The 14,160-nt window shown below is 68.2% G+C and overlaps 1 protein-coding gene across 7 annotated transcripts in view; it reads left to right on the top strand.

Moving 5' to 3' along the window:
• The window catches only part of DNMT3A (DNA methyltransferase 3 alpha), a 49,697-nt gene that overhangs the window by 13,660 nt on the left and 21,877 nt on the right, over nucleotides 1-14,160 (top strand). For 3 of the 7 annotated variants that reach the window (XM_054196226.1, XM_054196229.1, XM_054196227.1), the window contains exons 3-4: nucleotides 160-264; nucleotides 10,996-11,335. In XM_054196226.1, coding sequence (XP_054052201.1) covers nucleotides 160-264; nucleotides 10,996-11,335 — 445 coding nt within the window. Of the gene's footprint in view, nucleotides 1-159; nucleotides 265-1,655; nucleotides 1,822-10,995; nucleotides 11,336-14,160 lie in introns of those variants that run through there. The other 4 variants (XM_054196228.1, XM_054196231.1, XM_054196232.1 and 1 more) reach the window with 3 other exon arrangements.

The following is a 14,160-nucleotide window of genomic DNA, read 5'->3' on the forward strand; positions in this document are numbered from 1 at the left end:
GGCCTGGTGATGCCGGCAGAGCTCCTGCCTCGCCCGTCGGCCACGCGTGGTGCACCCGCAGTGCCGGCAGCCCGAGCGGCAGCGGAGCCAAGCCCAGGACCCCCCGGCTGCCCGGCCCCGGGGCCGGCGGCGTAACCGTCCTCTCTCTCCGGCTCGCAGGGGGAAGAGGAGCCCGAGGAGAACCAGAGCAAGGAGGAGAAGCAGGAGCCGGGGACGCCCATGAGGAAAGCGGGGCGGCCCGGGCGGAAGCGCAAGCATGCCCAGGTGAGCCAGCGGGCGCCGGGCGCGGGGGCCGGGGGGAAGGCGGTGGGGCGTTCCCCCCAGGGTCCATCCTGCCCCACCGCCGCGCTGGCGGGACACCGGCTCCCAGCGTGCCGGGGCAGGCGGCCGCTCGCTCCCGGCCCCAGCAGCGGCGCTCCGCTCGGTGCAGCTTCGCTCGAGGCCCTGCCTGTGCATTCGCTCCCTGTCTGGGGGGCTGCCCCCCACCACCATGAAGCCGCTCAGCCCCCCGGCTGCCGGGGCCGGTGGGGTGCGGGGAGCGGAGCCCCCGGCTCCCTGGGCGATGGTGCGCAGCGCTTGGGCTGCGATAACAGGGAGGATGGGAGTACGAGGGGCAGAGCCCCCCACCAGCTTCCCCAGCTCCTGCTGCGCCGGCGATGCCACCCCCAGCACGGCACCCTCGGCGCCGCTGGGCGGGGGGCAGCGGAGCGGCGCAGTGCTCGCAGGCGGCCATCCCGCGGCGCGGTGGTGGCAGGGGTTGCTCGGGGCTTTGGGGCACCCAGGGACAGCGGGGACTGGCCCAGGTGGTGGCTTGGCCCTCCCAAGCCGTGGTGTGCCGTGGTGCCGGTTGGGGAGCCACCGTGGTGGCTTCCTTCCCATGGGCTGGCCAGTGCTGGTTCCACCAGGAATTTGGCATTCCGAGGAGGAGCAGAGGTTCCTCCTGATGCTGAAGCCCCTCAGGGAAGGTGCACGTTGTCACCCCAGGCTCAGGCAGCGTCCCCCGGCCCCGCGGGAGGGGACCGAGGGGCAGAGCTCCCCGGCAGGGAGAGGAGGGATCGGGGACGGGGCGCCTTCGCTGCTGGGAGGGGACAAAACCTTTTGGCAAAGGTTTTGGGCTGTAGAAAGGGTTAATCCTGCGCTTGGACGTGTCAAAATCTGTGCAATCATAGAGTCACAGAATAGAATCATGGAATGGTTTGGGTGGGAAGGGACCTTAAAGCCCACCCAGTGGCACCCCCTGCCCTGGGCAGGGACACCTCCCACCAGCCCAGGTTGCTCCAAGCCCCGGCCAACCTGGCCTTGAACCCCTCCAGGGATGGGGCAGCCACAGCTTCTCTGGGCAACCTGGGCCAGGGGCTCACCCCCCTCACACCAAAGGATTTCTTCCCAATATCTCATCTAAATCCACGCTCTTTCAGCTCAAAGCCATCTCCCCGTGTCCTGTCGCCACAGCCCACGCAGCCATCGTGGCCGGGGGAGCCGGGGTGGCGTTGGCAGGTGCGATGGGGCAGGACAGGGTGCGGGGCCGGCAGCCGGGGTGGGGAGCGGGCGGCCGAGCTCCCAGCGCCGGCCGTGAATCCGGCGGGGCGGGAGGTACGTGCCGGGGCGGGGGGAGCCGCTTCAGTGGAAGAACAATGCTGGCACGGGAACAAATGGGGAAAGTCATCAGGAACAGACGGAGCCTGGGAACCAGGAGGTCTCTGGCCATCGGAGCAGGCGGCCCCAGGAGCCCGCTCCGGCACGGCAGCTCCGGAGCAGGTTGGACGGATGGCGGCGGTGCCATGACGCCGGGCACCTCCCGGTGCTGCCAGCTGGCTCATGGTGGGTGCCTGTCCCGCGCGCGTTGTACCTGCGCCGTGCCCAGCGCCAGCCCGGCCGGCGACTCCTACTGCCAAGCGCGGAGCTGGCAAAGCCGCGGGCACCGCCGGGAGGCCGGGGAAAGCCCCAGCCGGGTGTGAGCTGCTAAAAATATCCTCCCACCGGAGAGCCCCGTGGTGCCGGCGCTGCCGGAGCAGCCCCTGGCTGGGGGCACCGGAGCGGGGAGGGGAGCTGGTGCGTGGCACGGGGACACGGGTCTGGCGCTTCAGGGACCGGCTGAGGGTCCCCAGGACCCCGCTCGCAGGGACCCAGCGGGCAGGTGTGTTGCAGGAGGGTGCTGAGCACCCACCGCAGCCCGGGGCAGGGACGGAGCTCACCGGCACAGGGGGCTCGGCGTGGGACTGGCAGGGGTCTGGGTACCGGGGACCGGTGCTGCTGCCACCTTCCCTTCCCGGCGCGTCCGTGGGGCCCGGAGCTCAGCTCTGGAGCCTGGCCCGGTGGCGGTGACCGGCCCCTCTGTTTTCCCAGGGGTCCGGAGGGGTTTTGCCGGGGGTGTGATGCTGTGGGGCCGGGTGTCACTGGTATCGGTGAGCCGTGCCGTGCCACCCTGAACCCTTCCGAGCCGTGCTGAGCTGTGCCGCACCATACCGTGCTGCCATGTTGAGCCGTGCCGTGCCATGCCAAGCCGTTCTGAGCCATGCCGAGCCATGCTGTGCCAAGCCGTGCTGTGCTGCGCTGAACCATGCCGTGCCAAACTATGCCGTGCCATGGCTCCAAGACCAGTGTCCCTGACCCTGGCTGGGGCTGAGCAGCAGGACCCCCCCCTCTGCCAGTGGCTCTGCCACCGGTGCCATCGATGGCGGTGACTCCCGGCACCTTCCCCCTGGCAGAGGGGGCATGGCCTGGGGGCTGCCCCATCCCGTGTCCCCCCGCATGGCAGCTCCCCGGGCTCGGGCAGGGGCCCTGAGGGTTTGGCGCTGCCGCCAGTGCTCCGGGACCAGTGTCGGCACAAGGCTCCCTGAGGGAGCATGGGGGCTGTCCCCCGTCCCTCTGCGGGGACCGGTCCCCGGTGTCGCCATGCGCCCCCCGGCACAGCCAGCCCCCACCCCGCAGCCAAGGCCGTGCCGGTGTGCCCCCCGGCAGCGAGCGGGGCCGGCGTGGATCCGTCCAGCCCGGCGGGCTCCCGGCGGAGCAGCGTCCTTGGCGGGGGCCCAGCGGAGGGGAGGGGAGCGGGAGAAAGGCAGCGCTTGTTCCCAGGGCCCGGCCGGCGCGGAGGAAGCGGGTGGGTGGGCAGGAAGGCAGACCCGCCGCCGGGCTCTCCTCGGGGACGGGGACGGGCTGGGTCCCGGCCCCCCCTTCCCCTGCACCTCCCCGGCTCGGCCGCGGTGTCCGAGCGGCAGCGGGGGCCGTGAGCTGCAATCCGGTTCCCACCCAGGTAGGGGAGCGGCGGGGTTTGGGTGGGTGCCGTGCCGGGGCATGCCCGCCGCGGTGCCGGGGGGCTGCGTGTCCCCGTCGTGCACAGAGACGCGGTGCCTGTCCCCTCCCAGGGTCAACCTCCCGCGTGCCCCCGTCCCACCCTGACGCCGAGGGTGCCGTGCCGGCGGGGGTCATGGCAGATGCGCGGTGAGGCCTGTTTCCATAAAGCGCGGCGTGCCGGCGTCTGCCATGCTGGCGGCAAGGGGCTGCCGAGGACGGGGCTGAGCAGGGCCATGGCGCCGCGGCGGCACAGCAGCCCCCCATCTGCGGCCTCCCAGACCCCGTCCCAGCATGGGAGCAGGCCGAGCCCCCCGCGGCCGCCCCGAGCCCCCCGCAGCCGCGCCTCTGCCGGCCCCCACGGCCGCCTAATCTGGAGCACGTTGCCGGCCTTCCCGTTTCCTCCCGGGAAGCCCACGCAGCCCCTGCGATTGTTTTCGGCGTGGTGTCCAGGATGCAGCCCCGAGCCGGGGGTGGGAGCGGGGCTGGGGGGCGGCCAGGCCCCCGCCATGAGCAGTGGCTCGTCCCCGGCACCGCAGTGGGGGGGACGGTGCCGGGGACCCCGAGGGCGGGCGGCTCCTGCAGCGGCTTGGGGCGAGCCGGGAACTGGGGGACAATGGCGTGCTGGGGACGGGCAGGACGGGGCGGGAAGCAGGTCCTATTCCGCCCGCCATGGCAGGGACAGAGACCCCCGGCCCGTTCCCATCAACGATGTGGGGTGGAACCCACTTGTCCCACGGGCTGCAGCCCCCGGCATGGAGCTCCGGGGTACAGCCATGAGCCCCACTTCGACTTGCCCCCAATCTGCCCCCCTCCCCATTGCTCCGGGCTGCCACAGGCCCTTCTGAACCAGCTCCAGCACCTCTGGCATCTCCTACAGGATGGAGGGATGGAGAGCAGCCCTGAGAGAAGGGCTTGGGGGTGCTGGGGGGGGAAAAGCTGGCCATGAGCCAGCACCGTGCGCTGGCAGCCCAGAACCCCCCCGCAGCCTGGGCTGCATCCCCAGCAGCGTGGGCAGCAGGGCGAGGGGGGGATTCTGCCCCTCTGCTGCGCTCGGGGGAGACCCCCCTGCAGTGCTGCCTCCAGCGCTGGGGCCTCGGCACAGGAGAGACACGGAGCTGTTGGAGCGGGGCCAGAGGAGGCCCCGGAGATGCTGGGAGGGCTGGAGCCCCTCTGCTGGGAGGACAGGCTGAGAGAGCTGGGGGGGTTCAGCCTGGAGAAGAGAAGGCTCCGCGGAGACCTTCCAGCCCCTGCCAGTCCCTCAAGGGGCTCCAGGAAAGCTGGGGAGGGACTCTGGAGCAGGGAGGGGAGCCATGGGACGAGGGGGAAGGGTTTTACACTGGAAGAGGGGAGATTTGGATGAGATATTGGGAAGAAATCCTTTGGTGTGAGGGGGGTGAGCCCCTGGCCCAGGTTGTCCAGAGAAGCTGTGGCTGCCCCATCCCTGGAGGGGTTCAAGGCCAGGTTGGCCGGGGCTTGGAGCAACCTGGGCTGGTGGGAGGTGTCCCTGCCCAGGGCAGGGGGTGCCACTGGGTGGTCCTTAAAAGTCTCATCCCACCCAAACCATGTGATGATCCAATGACTTTGCTCTTGGGCAGCCATCTCACCGATGCTGCCAGCTCGCTCCAGGGCTGGATCCTGGCGCACCGTGGTGTCCCCTCAGCCTGTCCCACCGCTGTGGTGGGTGTCCAGGCCTCCCGGGGCTGCGTCATCCATCAGCCGGGCATGCTGAAGTTTATCCTTCAGCCTCTGTCACCCCACACACGCCCTCACTCGTTGCCGGGAGCTCCCACACAGTGGCCTGGTGTGTTATGTCCACCCTCCTGATGGCAACGGTGCCATCAGTTGAGCCGTGCCCTCTCTGGGAACCGGGCTTTGCCGCCGTTCCCAACCAGGAAGCCATCCGGCACCAGGAGAGGCTCCCAGGCACCCTGGGACCGTCAGCGGTGGCTCGCATGTTCCCGGTGCATGGCTGTGCGGTGGCCCCTGCCCCGGTGTGTGCGTGTCCCCAGCACAAGTGACACCGCTGCGGTGTCCCCGGGTGGGAGCGGGGCCAGCTGGTCTCCGGCAGAGGCTGCGCGGTGGGAGCTCGGTGCAGTGGCACGGCGTTCGGGAGCGGTGCTGCTCTGCGCTGGCATGGCTGTGGCTCCCCACCGGTGCTGCCGGGCACCCCGCCATGGTCCCCCCCGGCCCCCGACGCCCCCTCCTGCCCCGCCAGCCCCTTCCCCGCTGGCGGGTGGCGGGGCGGCCCGTGGCTCGCTCCAGCGCGCGAGCGAGCGAGCGGAGGAAGTGACTCTGCCAGCGAGCCGGGGCGGCCGGGGCGAGCAGGAAGCGCCCGACGCCGCGGCCGCCAGCGCGGTGAGCAGGCGCCTGCGCACGGGCAGCGGCAGCCGGACGGGGATGCACCATGGTAAGAGGCATGTCCGACCCCCCCGACCCCGGCCCCCTTCTCAAGCAGCCCTGGGGCAAGGGGAGGGTGGTGGGCACCCCGGCAGCACCGCGAGCGCCCCGGCTCACGCCAAGCTCGGCGTTGGCACCCAGCCACCGCACGGTGCACCCTGGGACATGGAGTTTGCTGGCGAGGGGCAGGAGGGGTCCCTGCAGCTGGGCCCCTCAGCTCTGTGCCACCCTGGCGCCGCACCAGCCCCACGCCGCCGCCCCCGGCGCCCACGGAGAGCTGGGGGGGCCGGGGCAGGGGTGGGGGCGGGCGGCGGTGCGGGGAAGGTGCCGGTGGGCTGCTTGTCGCCGCAGAGACGGGGGGGCCCTGGGGTCCCGCAGAGCCCCCGCCACTGCCGGCTTCTTGCAAAGCCCCCCTGTGGGTGCCAGGGGGGAGGCGAGCATGGGGCGAGCGCGGGGCTGTGCGAGCTTGTAGGAAGGGAGCGTGGGGCACAGGATGCACCAGCTCGGCGGGGTGAGCGTGGGGCTGGGGAGGGCACAAGCTCACAGGGGCGAGCATGGGGGTCCAGGGGGCACAAGCTCACAGGGGCGAGCGTGGGGTCCAGGGGGCACAAGCTCGTGGAGGCGAGCGCAGGGCACCAGGAAACAGGTGCGGGTGCCACCTCCTCAGCTCCTGGCCCCGGCGGCACCGGAGGCATCGACGGCACCCAAAGGTGCCTGTCCTTAAGGCGTTCAGCCACCGGTGCTGCGGGAGGCCAGGATGGGCACCGCCGGCCTGTGGGCAGCGTATGGGGTCTCTGGGGGGGGACGGTGCCGGTGCCCACCTGGCTCGGCTGTGCCACACTGGCGATGGCCAGGCCCCGGAGATGGGGACCCCACCCGGGAGGGGACCCAGTGCCGCGGCAGCGGGGCTGAGCGGAGGCAGAGCCCACCCTGCCCCGGCTGCACCGCGCGTCCCGGCCGTGGCAGTGACGCGGCAGCACTTTCACTCTCCTTTGCCACGGAAACCGCCGCGCCGGGCTGCTCCTCTCGCTCTGACTCCGCTCCCACTGCCCCCTGCCATGGCCGTGCCATGCCGTGCCACGCGGCTCCCCCGGGGCTGGCGGCACGGCGGGGACCAGCGATGCCATCCCCAGCCCTGCCGGCGCGCTCGGCCTCGGCTGCCAGGCGGGCAGGCGCGGCGGGGCCCGGCGTGCCGGTGAGCGCTGGCGCAGACAATCCTCCCCCGTGTCTCACGCTCGCGCACGCTCGCCGCTCTGTCGCGGCACTCGCGAGCCGGGGCCGGCTGCACGTTTCCTGCGGGTGCCGGCACCGCCGGTCACACATGCACACCCGCCGGTCGCACACGGGTGTGGTGGTGCCCGTCTGTCACACACGTGTGCACGTCACGGGCTGCGGCTGTGCCTGTCACACTCTGTCCCTCTCTCACGCTCGCCGTGGGCCACGTTTGTGTGTGTCACGCTTGCACGTGGGGTCGTCACGGGGCCTGGCTCTGCCTGTCACCTGTACACACGCACACGTGTGTCGTGGTCCCCAGCTCTGCCTGTCACACACACACGTGCACGGCCGTCGTGGGCCCTGGCTCCGCCTGCCTTGCACAAGCGCGCACGCGCACCAGCCGTCCCACGTCCCCGCTGCCCACGGGGACGGGAGCGAGGGGGGTCCCAACGCTGGCCCCGCTCCGCCGCGTTGCAGCACAGGCGAGCCGGGCAGGACGGGCTCCAGTGTCCCCTCCGCGCTGGGGATGGCCTCGCCGACATGGGGACTGGGGCAGCTGGGTGACATCCTTGTCCTGAGGGTGCCACGGCACCGTGTCCTGGTCCTGAGGGTGTCATGGCCACGTGTTGTGCTCCTCTGGGTGTTGTGTCCTGGTCCTGAGGGTGTCATGGCCATGTGTTGTGCTCCTCTGGGTGTTGTGGCATCATGTCCTGGTCCTGAGGGTGTCATGGCCGCTTGTCCTGGTCCTGAAGGTGTCATGGCATTGTGTCCTGGTCCACATGGTGTCACCTCCGTTTGTCTTGGTCCTTGAGGGTGACACGGCGTTGTGTCCTGGTCCTAAGGGCATTGCGGTGGTGTGTCCTGGTCTTGGGGGTTTCATGGCCGCTTCTCCTGGTCCTGAAGGTGTCATGGCATTGTATCCAGGTCCTCATGGCGTCACCTCCATTTGTCTTGGTCCTGAGGGTGACACGGCATTGTGTCCTAGGTCATAAGGGCATCATGGTGGTATGTCCTGGTCCTGAAGGTTTCATGGCCGTTTGTCCAGGTCCTGAAGCTGAGATGGCAGTGTATCCAGGTCCCCACAGTGTCATGTCCTTGTGTCTTGGTCCTGAGGGTGTCATGGTGTTGTGTCCTGGCCCTGAGGGTGTTCATTACAACATGACCTGCTCCTCAGGGTGTCATGGCAGTGAGTCCTGGTCCTGAGGGTGTCATGGAGGTGTGTCTTGGTCCTGAGGGTGTCTTGACCACTTGTCCTGGACGTGAAGCTGCTATGTGTTGTGTCCTGGTCCTGAGGGCACCATGGTCTTGTGTTCTGGTCCTGTGGGTGTCACGGCTCCACGTCCTGGTCCTCATGGTGTCACCTCCATTTGTCTTGGTCCTCAGGGTGTCATGGCAGTTTGTTCTGGTCATGAAGGCATTGTGTCCAGGTCCTCATGGTGTCACATCCTTGTGTCTTGGTCCTGAGGGTGCTGTGGATGTGTTGTCTGTTTCCTAAGGGTTTCATGGCCCTGTGTCCTGGTCCAGAGGATGTAATGGCAGCATGTCCTGTTCCTTAGGGTGTCATGACAGCGTGTCCTGGTCCTGAAGTTGCCATGACAGTGTATCCAGGTCCTCATGGTGTCGCCTACTTCTGTCCTGGTCCTGTGGGTATCATGTCCCTCTGTCTAGGTCCTGAAGATGCCGTGTCATTGTGTCATGGTCTTGAGGGTGCTATTGTAATGTGACCTGCTCCTGAGGGTGCTGTGGCAGTGTGTCCTTGTCCTGAGCGTGCCATGTGTCGTGGTCCTGAAGTTGCCATGGCATTTTGTCTTGGTCCTCGGGGTACCATGGCAGCATATCCTGGTCCTCAGGGTGACACAGCAGTGTGTCCTGGTCGTGAGGGTGTCACGTCCATGTGTCCTGGTCCTGAGGATGTCATGGCATTGTGTCCTGGTCCTGAAGGTGACACAGCAATATTTCCCTGGTCCTCAGCCTGTCACATCCATGTGTCCTCGTCCTGATGGTTTCGTGGCCATTTGTCCTGCCTGTGAAAGTGTCATGGCATTGCATCCTTCTCCTGAAGGTGCCATAGCAGTATGTACTGCTCCTCAGGGTGTCATTGCCTTGTGTCATTATCCTGAGGTTGTCATGGCGTTGTGCCCCGTTCCTGAGGATCTCATGGCAACGTGTCCTAGTCCTGAGGATGTCATGACGTTGTGTCTTGATTATGAGGGTGCTATGGCAACGTGTCCTGGTCCTGATGGTGCCATGGCTTTGTTTTCCTTATCCTAAGGACGTTATGGTTGTATGTCCTTGTCCCGAGGGTGTCATGACAGCATCTCCAGCTCCTGAGGGTTTCAAGGTGTTGTGTCCTGTTCCGGAGGGTGACATGATATTGTGTCCTGGTCCTGAGGGTGTCGCGGTTGTGTGTCTCGGTCCTGAGGGTGCTGTGTCTGTGTGTCCTTGTCCTGAGGGTGTCAATACGGCATGTCCTGGACCTGAGGGTGTCATTGCAACATGAGCTGCCCCTGAGGGTGCCATGGCAGCAGTCCTGGGGTACCGTGGCACCATGTCCTGGTCCTGAGGATGTGCCACCACGTCCCGGTCCTGGGGCTTTCATGACAGCATGACCTGATGCTGGGGGTATCATGTCTGTCTGTCCTGATCCTGAAGGTGTCATGGCACTGTGTCCTGGTCCTGAGGGTGCCTTGGCCCTTTGTCCTGGTCCTGAAGGTGTCACAACCACTTGTGCTGGTCCTGAGGGTGTTCTGGCTTTATATCCTGAACTTGAAGGTGCCATGATGGGGTGTCCAGGCCCTGAGGGTGTCGTGGCAGTGTTCCTGGTACTGGCGGTGTCGTGTCCATGTGTCTGTCCTGAGGGTGCCACTGCAGCATGTCCTGGTCCTGAGGATGTTGTCACAGTGTCTCCTGGTCCTGAGAGTGCCGTGGAAGTGTGTCCTAGTGCTGAAGGTGCCGTGGCCATGTGTCCTGGTCCTGAGGGTGTCATGGCAGCATGTCCAATGTCCTGAGGGTGCCATGGCCACATATACTGGTCCTGAGGGATTCAGAGCAGTGCATCATCGTCCTGAAGGTGCCATGGCCATGTGTCCTGGTCCTGAGGGAGTCACAGCAGTGTGTCATGGTCCTGAGGGTGCCATGGCAGCATGCCTCAGGCCTTTATGGTGCCATGGCCTTCTCTCCTGGTCCTGAGGTATCCATGGCAGAGTGTCGTGCTCCGGGAGGTGTCATGGCTGTGTGTCCCAGTCATGAGGGTGCCATGGCAAAATGTCTTTGTCCTTTTGTCCTATGGCAGGGTGTCCTGTCCTAAGGGTGTTGTGCCACTGTGTCCTGGTCCTGAGGATGCCATGGCAATGTGTCCTGCTCCGGAAGATGTCCCAGCAGCATGTCCTGTTCCTGAGGGTCCCATGGCAATGTGTCATGGTCCTGAGGGTGTCATGTCTGTCTGTCCCGGTCCTGAGGGTGCCATGGCAAAATGTCTTGGTCCTTTTGTCCCATGGCAGGGTGTCCTGGTCGTGTCAGTGCCATGGCAGCACGTCCTCATCCTGAGGGTTTCTGACGATGTCACATCTATAGATCCTGGTTCTGTGGGTGCCATGGCACTGTGTGGTGGTCCTCATGGTGTCGTGACATGTCCATGTCCGGAGGCTTCCATGGCCACGTGTCCTGGTCCTGAGGGTGCCGTTGTAGCCCCGTCCCGCGGCACTGTGCCAGCCCCTGCAGGCAGCAGCACCCCGGGGTGCCTGAGATGCAGGAGGTGGAACTTGGTCTTTTTGGCGTCATGCGCTTTTGTCCCCAGATTGTCACCGCGTCGTGGAGCTGTGTCTCTGGGGGTATGGGCTGTGGTCCCGGGGACACCCTTCGTGCTGTGATGTCTGCAGTGGGGAATTGGGGTCAGGGCCAGGGGGGATGGGGACGGGGAAAGGGACTGGATGGGTCTGGCCACCATGAGGTGGGGCAAGGGCTCCTGTCGTGGTGTCTGGTGGCGGTGGCCAGTGGGATGTGGGTTGGGGGCACGGGTTGGGGTGTGAGTGGGGCCGTGCCCCCCCCGCCAGCGCCCATCGCAGCTCCTTTCCCTCTCCTTCTCCACAGGTGGAGAGCAGTGACACCCCCAAAGACATCGCGGCCGTCCCCAAGTGCCCCCCGCCCTGCCCGGAGGCCAGCCCTGCCGAGCCGCTGCCCAACGGGGACGTGGAAGGGGACGGTGCCCAGTGGAAGGGCGCGGAGGAGGGCGGCGCGAGCCCCAAGGGCGGGCGGCCCGAGGAGGACGAGACGGAGAGCCTGCCGGACGGCGAGACGGGCCGGGCGCTGGAGAACGGCCGCTGCACCCCCAAGGAGGGCCTGGACGCCCCGGCCGATGAGGGTGAGCTGGCCCCTTCCGACCCCCAGAAGAAACGCGGGAGGAGGAAACTCCTGGAGGCCGCAGAGAAAAGTAAGACCTTGGCGTTGAGGGCTCCCCGCTGCGGGGCTGCGGCTCTGCCCGCGACCCCCCCAGCGCCCGCTGCACCCCTCCGGGGACCCCCGGCCCCCATCGCCCTGCCCGGCATGCCGTCCCCGGGAGGGCTCCGGGCTGGGGAGCGCTGCCGGAGGAGGAGGAGGAGGAGGAGGAAGGGCTGAGCGGGGTTTGGGGTGGGGGCAGCAGATCGGAACCGGGGGAGCGGGGGGGGGGGGCTGCCCTCGCATGCTCGGCCCGTTGCACTGCCATTCCCAACGGGCTCCGCTCCCCCAGGTCGGTCCTCATCCCACCGGTGCCCCCGCGGCACAAGCGTGCCCCTGCCTGCCCCGCGGCATGCCCACCACCGCCGACGCTCCTGCCGCTTCACCCGGCAGCCCTGCGTGTGCCGGGGACAGAGCGGGCGGCGTGTGTGCGGTGCGGTCCCGGCGCTGAGGAGGTGCCAGCTGCGGTGCCGGTGCTGCTCCGGGCATCGCGGGCAGCAAGCGAGGCAGGGACTCAGCGCCCGGCGCCAGCGCGGCAGAGAGGGTCCCGGGGGTCCCGGTGGGCACCGAGCCGGGCACGAGGCAGCAGCGGGTCCTCGTGCAATGACAGCAAATGGTGTCCTGGGCTGCATTAGGAGCGTTGGCCACTGGGTGAGGTGGCCACCACGGCAGTGCTGGGTCCAGTGCCAGGCTCCCCAGTCCAGGAGGGACACGGAGGGACCGGAGAGAGCCCAGCGAGGGGCCGCCAGGGCGCGGGGGGACTGGAGGGTCCCTGCCGCGGGGGGAGGCTGAAGGGGCTGGGGCTGCTCAGCCCGGGGCCGGCTGGGGGGTGGATCCATGCGGATAAATCCCTGCAGGGAAGTGCCGAGGGGACGCAGCCAGGCTCCCCCAGGGGTGCTCGGTGATCGGACCAGGGGCCACGGGCACACACTGGCCCCCAGGAGGGTCCCTGCGGACCCCGGCGCTGCGGGTACAGGGCACCCACTCACGCCAGCCCCGTGCGCTGCCCAGCCGTGCCGTGCCCCTGTCGGGGCAGGGGTGAGCCCCCACGGTGCCGTGGGCACCGCGTGCTGCCGGGGTGCCCACAGGGACCAGGACCCCGGGGCTGTGCAGGGACTGTCCCTGGCAGAGCTGCCGCTCACCGGGACAGGCTTTTCCCCCCCCAGCACCTTCCATGGACAGGGATGCTCTCAGCCAGGAGCGGCTCCGCTCCGGAAGGGGTGCCGAGCTCCGGCACAGGCCACGGGGGAGCCCAGCACTGGCCCTGGTGGCCCCTCAGGCACACACTGGCCTGTGGCCCCGCTGCCACCATCCCTCTGGGACGGGACATGCCCAGCAGTGGGATGGAGCAGCTCGGACCAGCCGTGAGCCAAGATGGGTCCGTGCTGTCACCAGGGTAGGGGACAGACAGTGGGCAGAGAGGGGACACGGAGCTGAGGTGTCACAGCACGGGCACCACGGGGCACTGGGGAGCAGAAGGAGGGTGAGAAGGAGCGGAGTCAGGCTCTGCTCGCAGGGGCTTCTCCACCCGGATCATCACAGGGACCCGCCGCGGCCGTGCGGAGCGAGGGACGGGGCTGGGAGCAGCTGGGCTGGGCTGGAGCTGGGAGAGACTGGGATGGATGATGCAGGGCTGGGATGGAGCTGGGAGAGGCTGGGATGGATGATGCAGGGCTGGGATGGAGCTGGGAGAGGCTGGGATGGATGATGCAGGGCTGGGATGGAGCTGCAAGAGGCAGGGCTGGACGCTGCAGGGCTGGGATGGAGCTGGGAGTGGCTGGGATGGATGATGCAGGGCTGGGATGGAGCTGGGAGAGGCTGGGATGGATGATGCAGGGCTGGGATGGAGCTGGGAGAGGCTGGGATGGATGATGCAGGGCTGGGATGGAGCTGGGAGAGGCTGGGATGGATGATGCAGGGCTGGGATGGAGCTGGGAGAGGCTGGGATGGATGATGCAGGGCTGGGTTGGAGCTGGGAGAGGCTGGGATGGATGATGCAGGGCTGGGATGGAGCTGGGAGAGGCTGGGATGGATGATGCAGGGCTGGGATGGAGCTGGGAGAGGCAGGGCTGGACGCTGCAGGGCTGGGATGGAGACAGCGCTGCAGATGCTGCTGCAGTCACGAGGCACGGAGCAGGCAGCTGATGGCAGGGAGACGCCATCGCTGGCGGCGCGGTACAGCGGGTCGGGGGGAGTTTGCTGTGCCGTGTGCCGCGGTCCGGCGTGAGTCATGGCGCAGCGCCAGCGCCAGGCTGGCCGTGCCAGCCCAAGGGAGCTGGACCAGACGGGCCGGGCCAGCGCCAGCCAGCGCGGCACATCCCCATGCGGGAACCGGTGCAGAGTGGGGTGGAGACAGCCCCGGGGTGCCGTGCCGCCGGCTGCCGTGTGCGGCAGAGCTCTGGATTACGAGGCCGGCGGCAGCAGGGAACACCAGGAACATGAGCACGGTGCCGTGAGCGTGGGTGCCGTGAGCGTGGGCGCCACGAGCAGGTCGGGCTCCACCTTCCAGCCCCGGGCTGGCGCTCAGCGCTTTCCCCTCGGCGTTGCCGAGCCCACCCTCCCGCGGCGTGGCCTGTCTGCGCAGCCCATGTGCATGGTGCTCATCCCCCTCCTCTCACCGCGCCGGGCAGGCGCTTTGCCATCATCCGGAGCCTCTTCTGCTGCTGCTCCTTGGTCCTTTGGCTCCGGCGGGTGCGGGGGCTCTCCCGGGCTGCCCTCACCCCCTCACCCCGCGCTCCTGCCTCCCTCACTGCTCCCCCCTCCTCGCACCCTGCCTTCTCACCTCCCGCCACCCCTCGGACGTGGCACGGGGACGAGGAC

The sequence above is a fragment of the Rissa tridactyla genome, chromosome 3 (assembly GCF_028500815.1).
Source record: "Rissa tridactyla isolate bRisTri1 chromosome 3, bRisTri1.patW.cur.20221130, whole genome shotgun sequence".
NCBI classification, from domain to species: domain Eukaryota; kingdom Metazoa; phylum Chordata; class Aves; order Charadriiformes; family Laridae; genus Rissa; species Rissa tridactyla.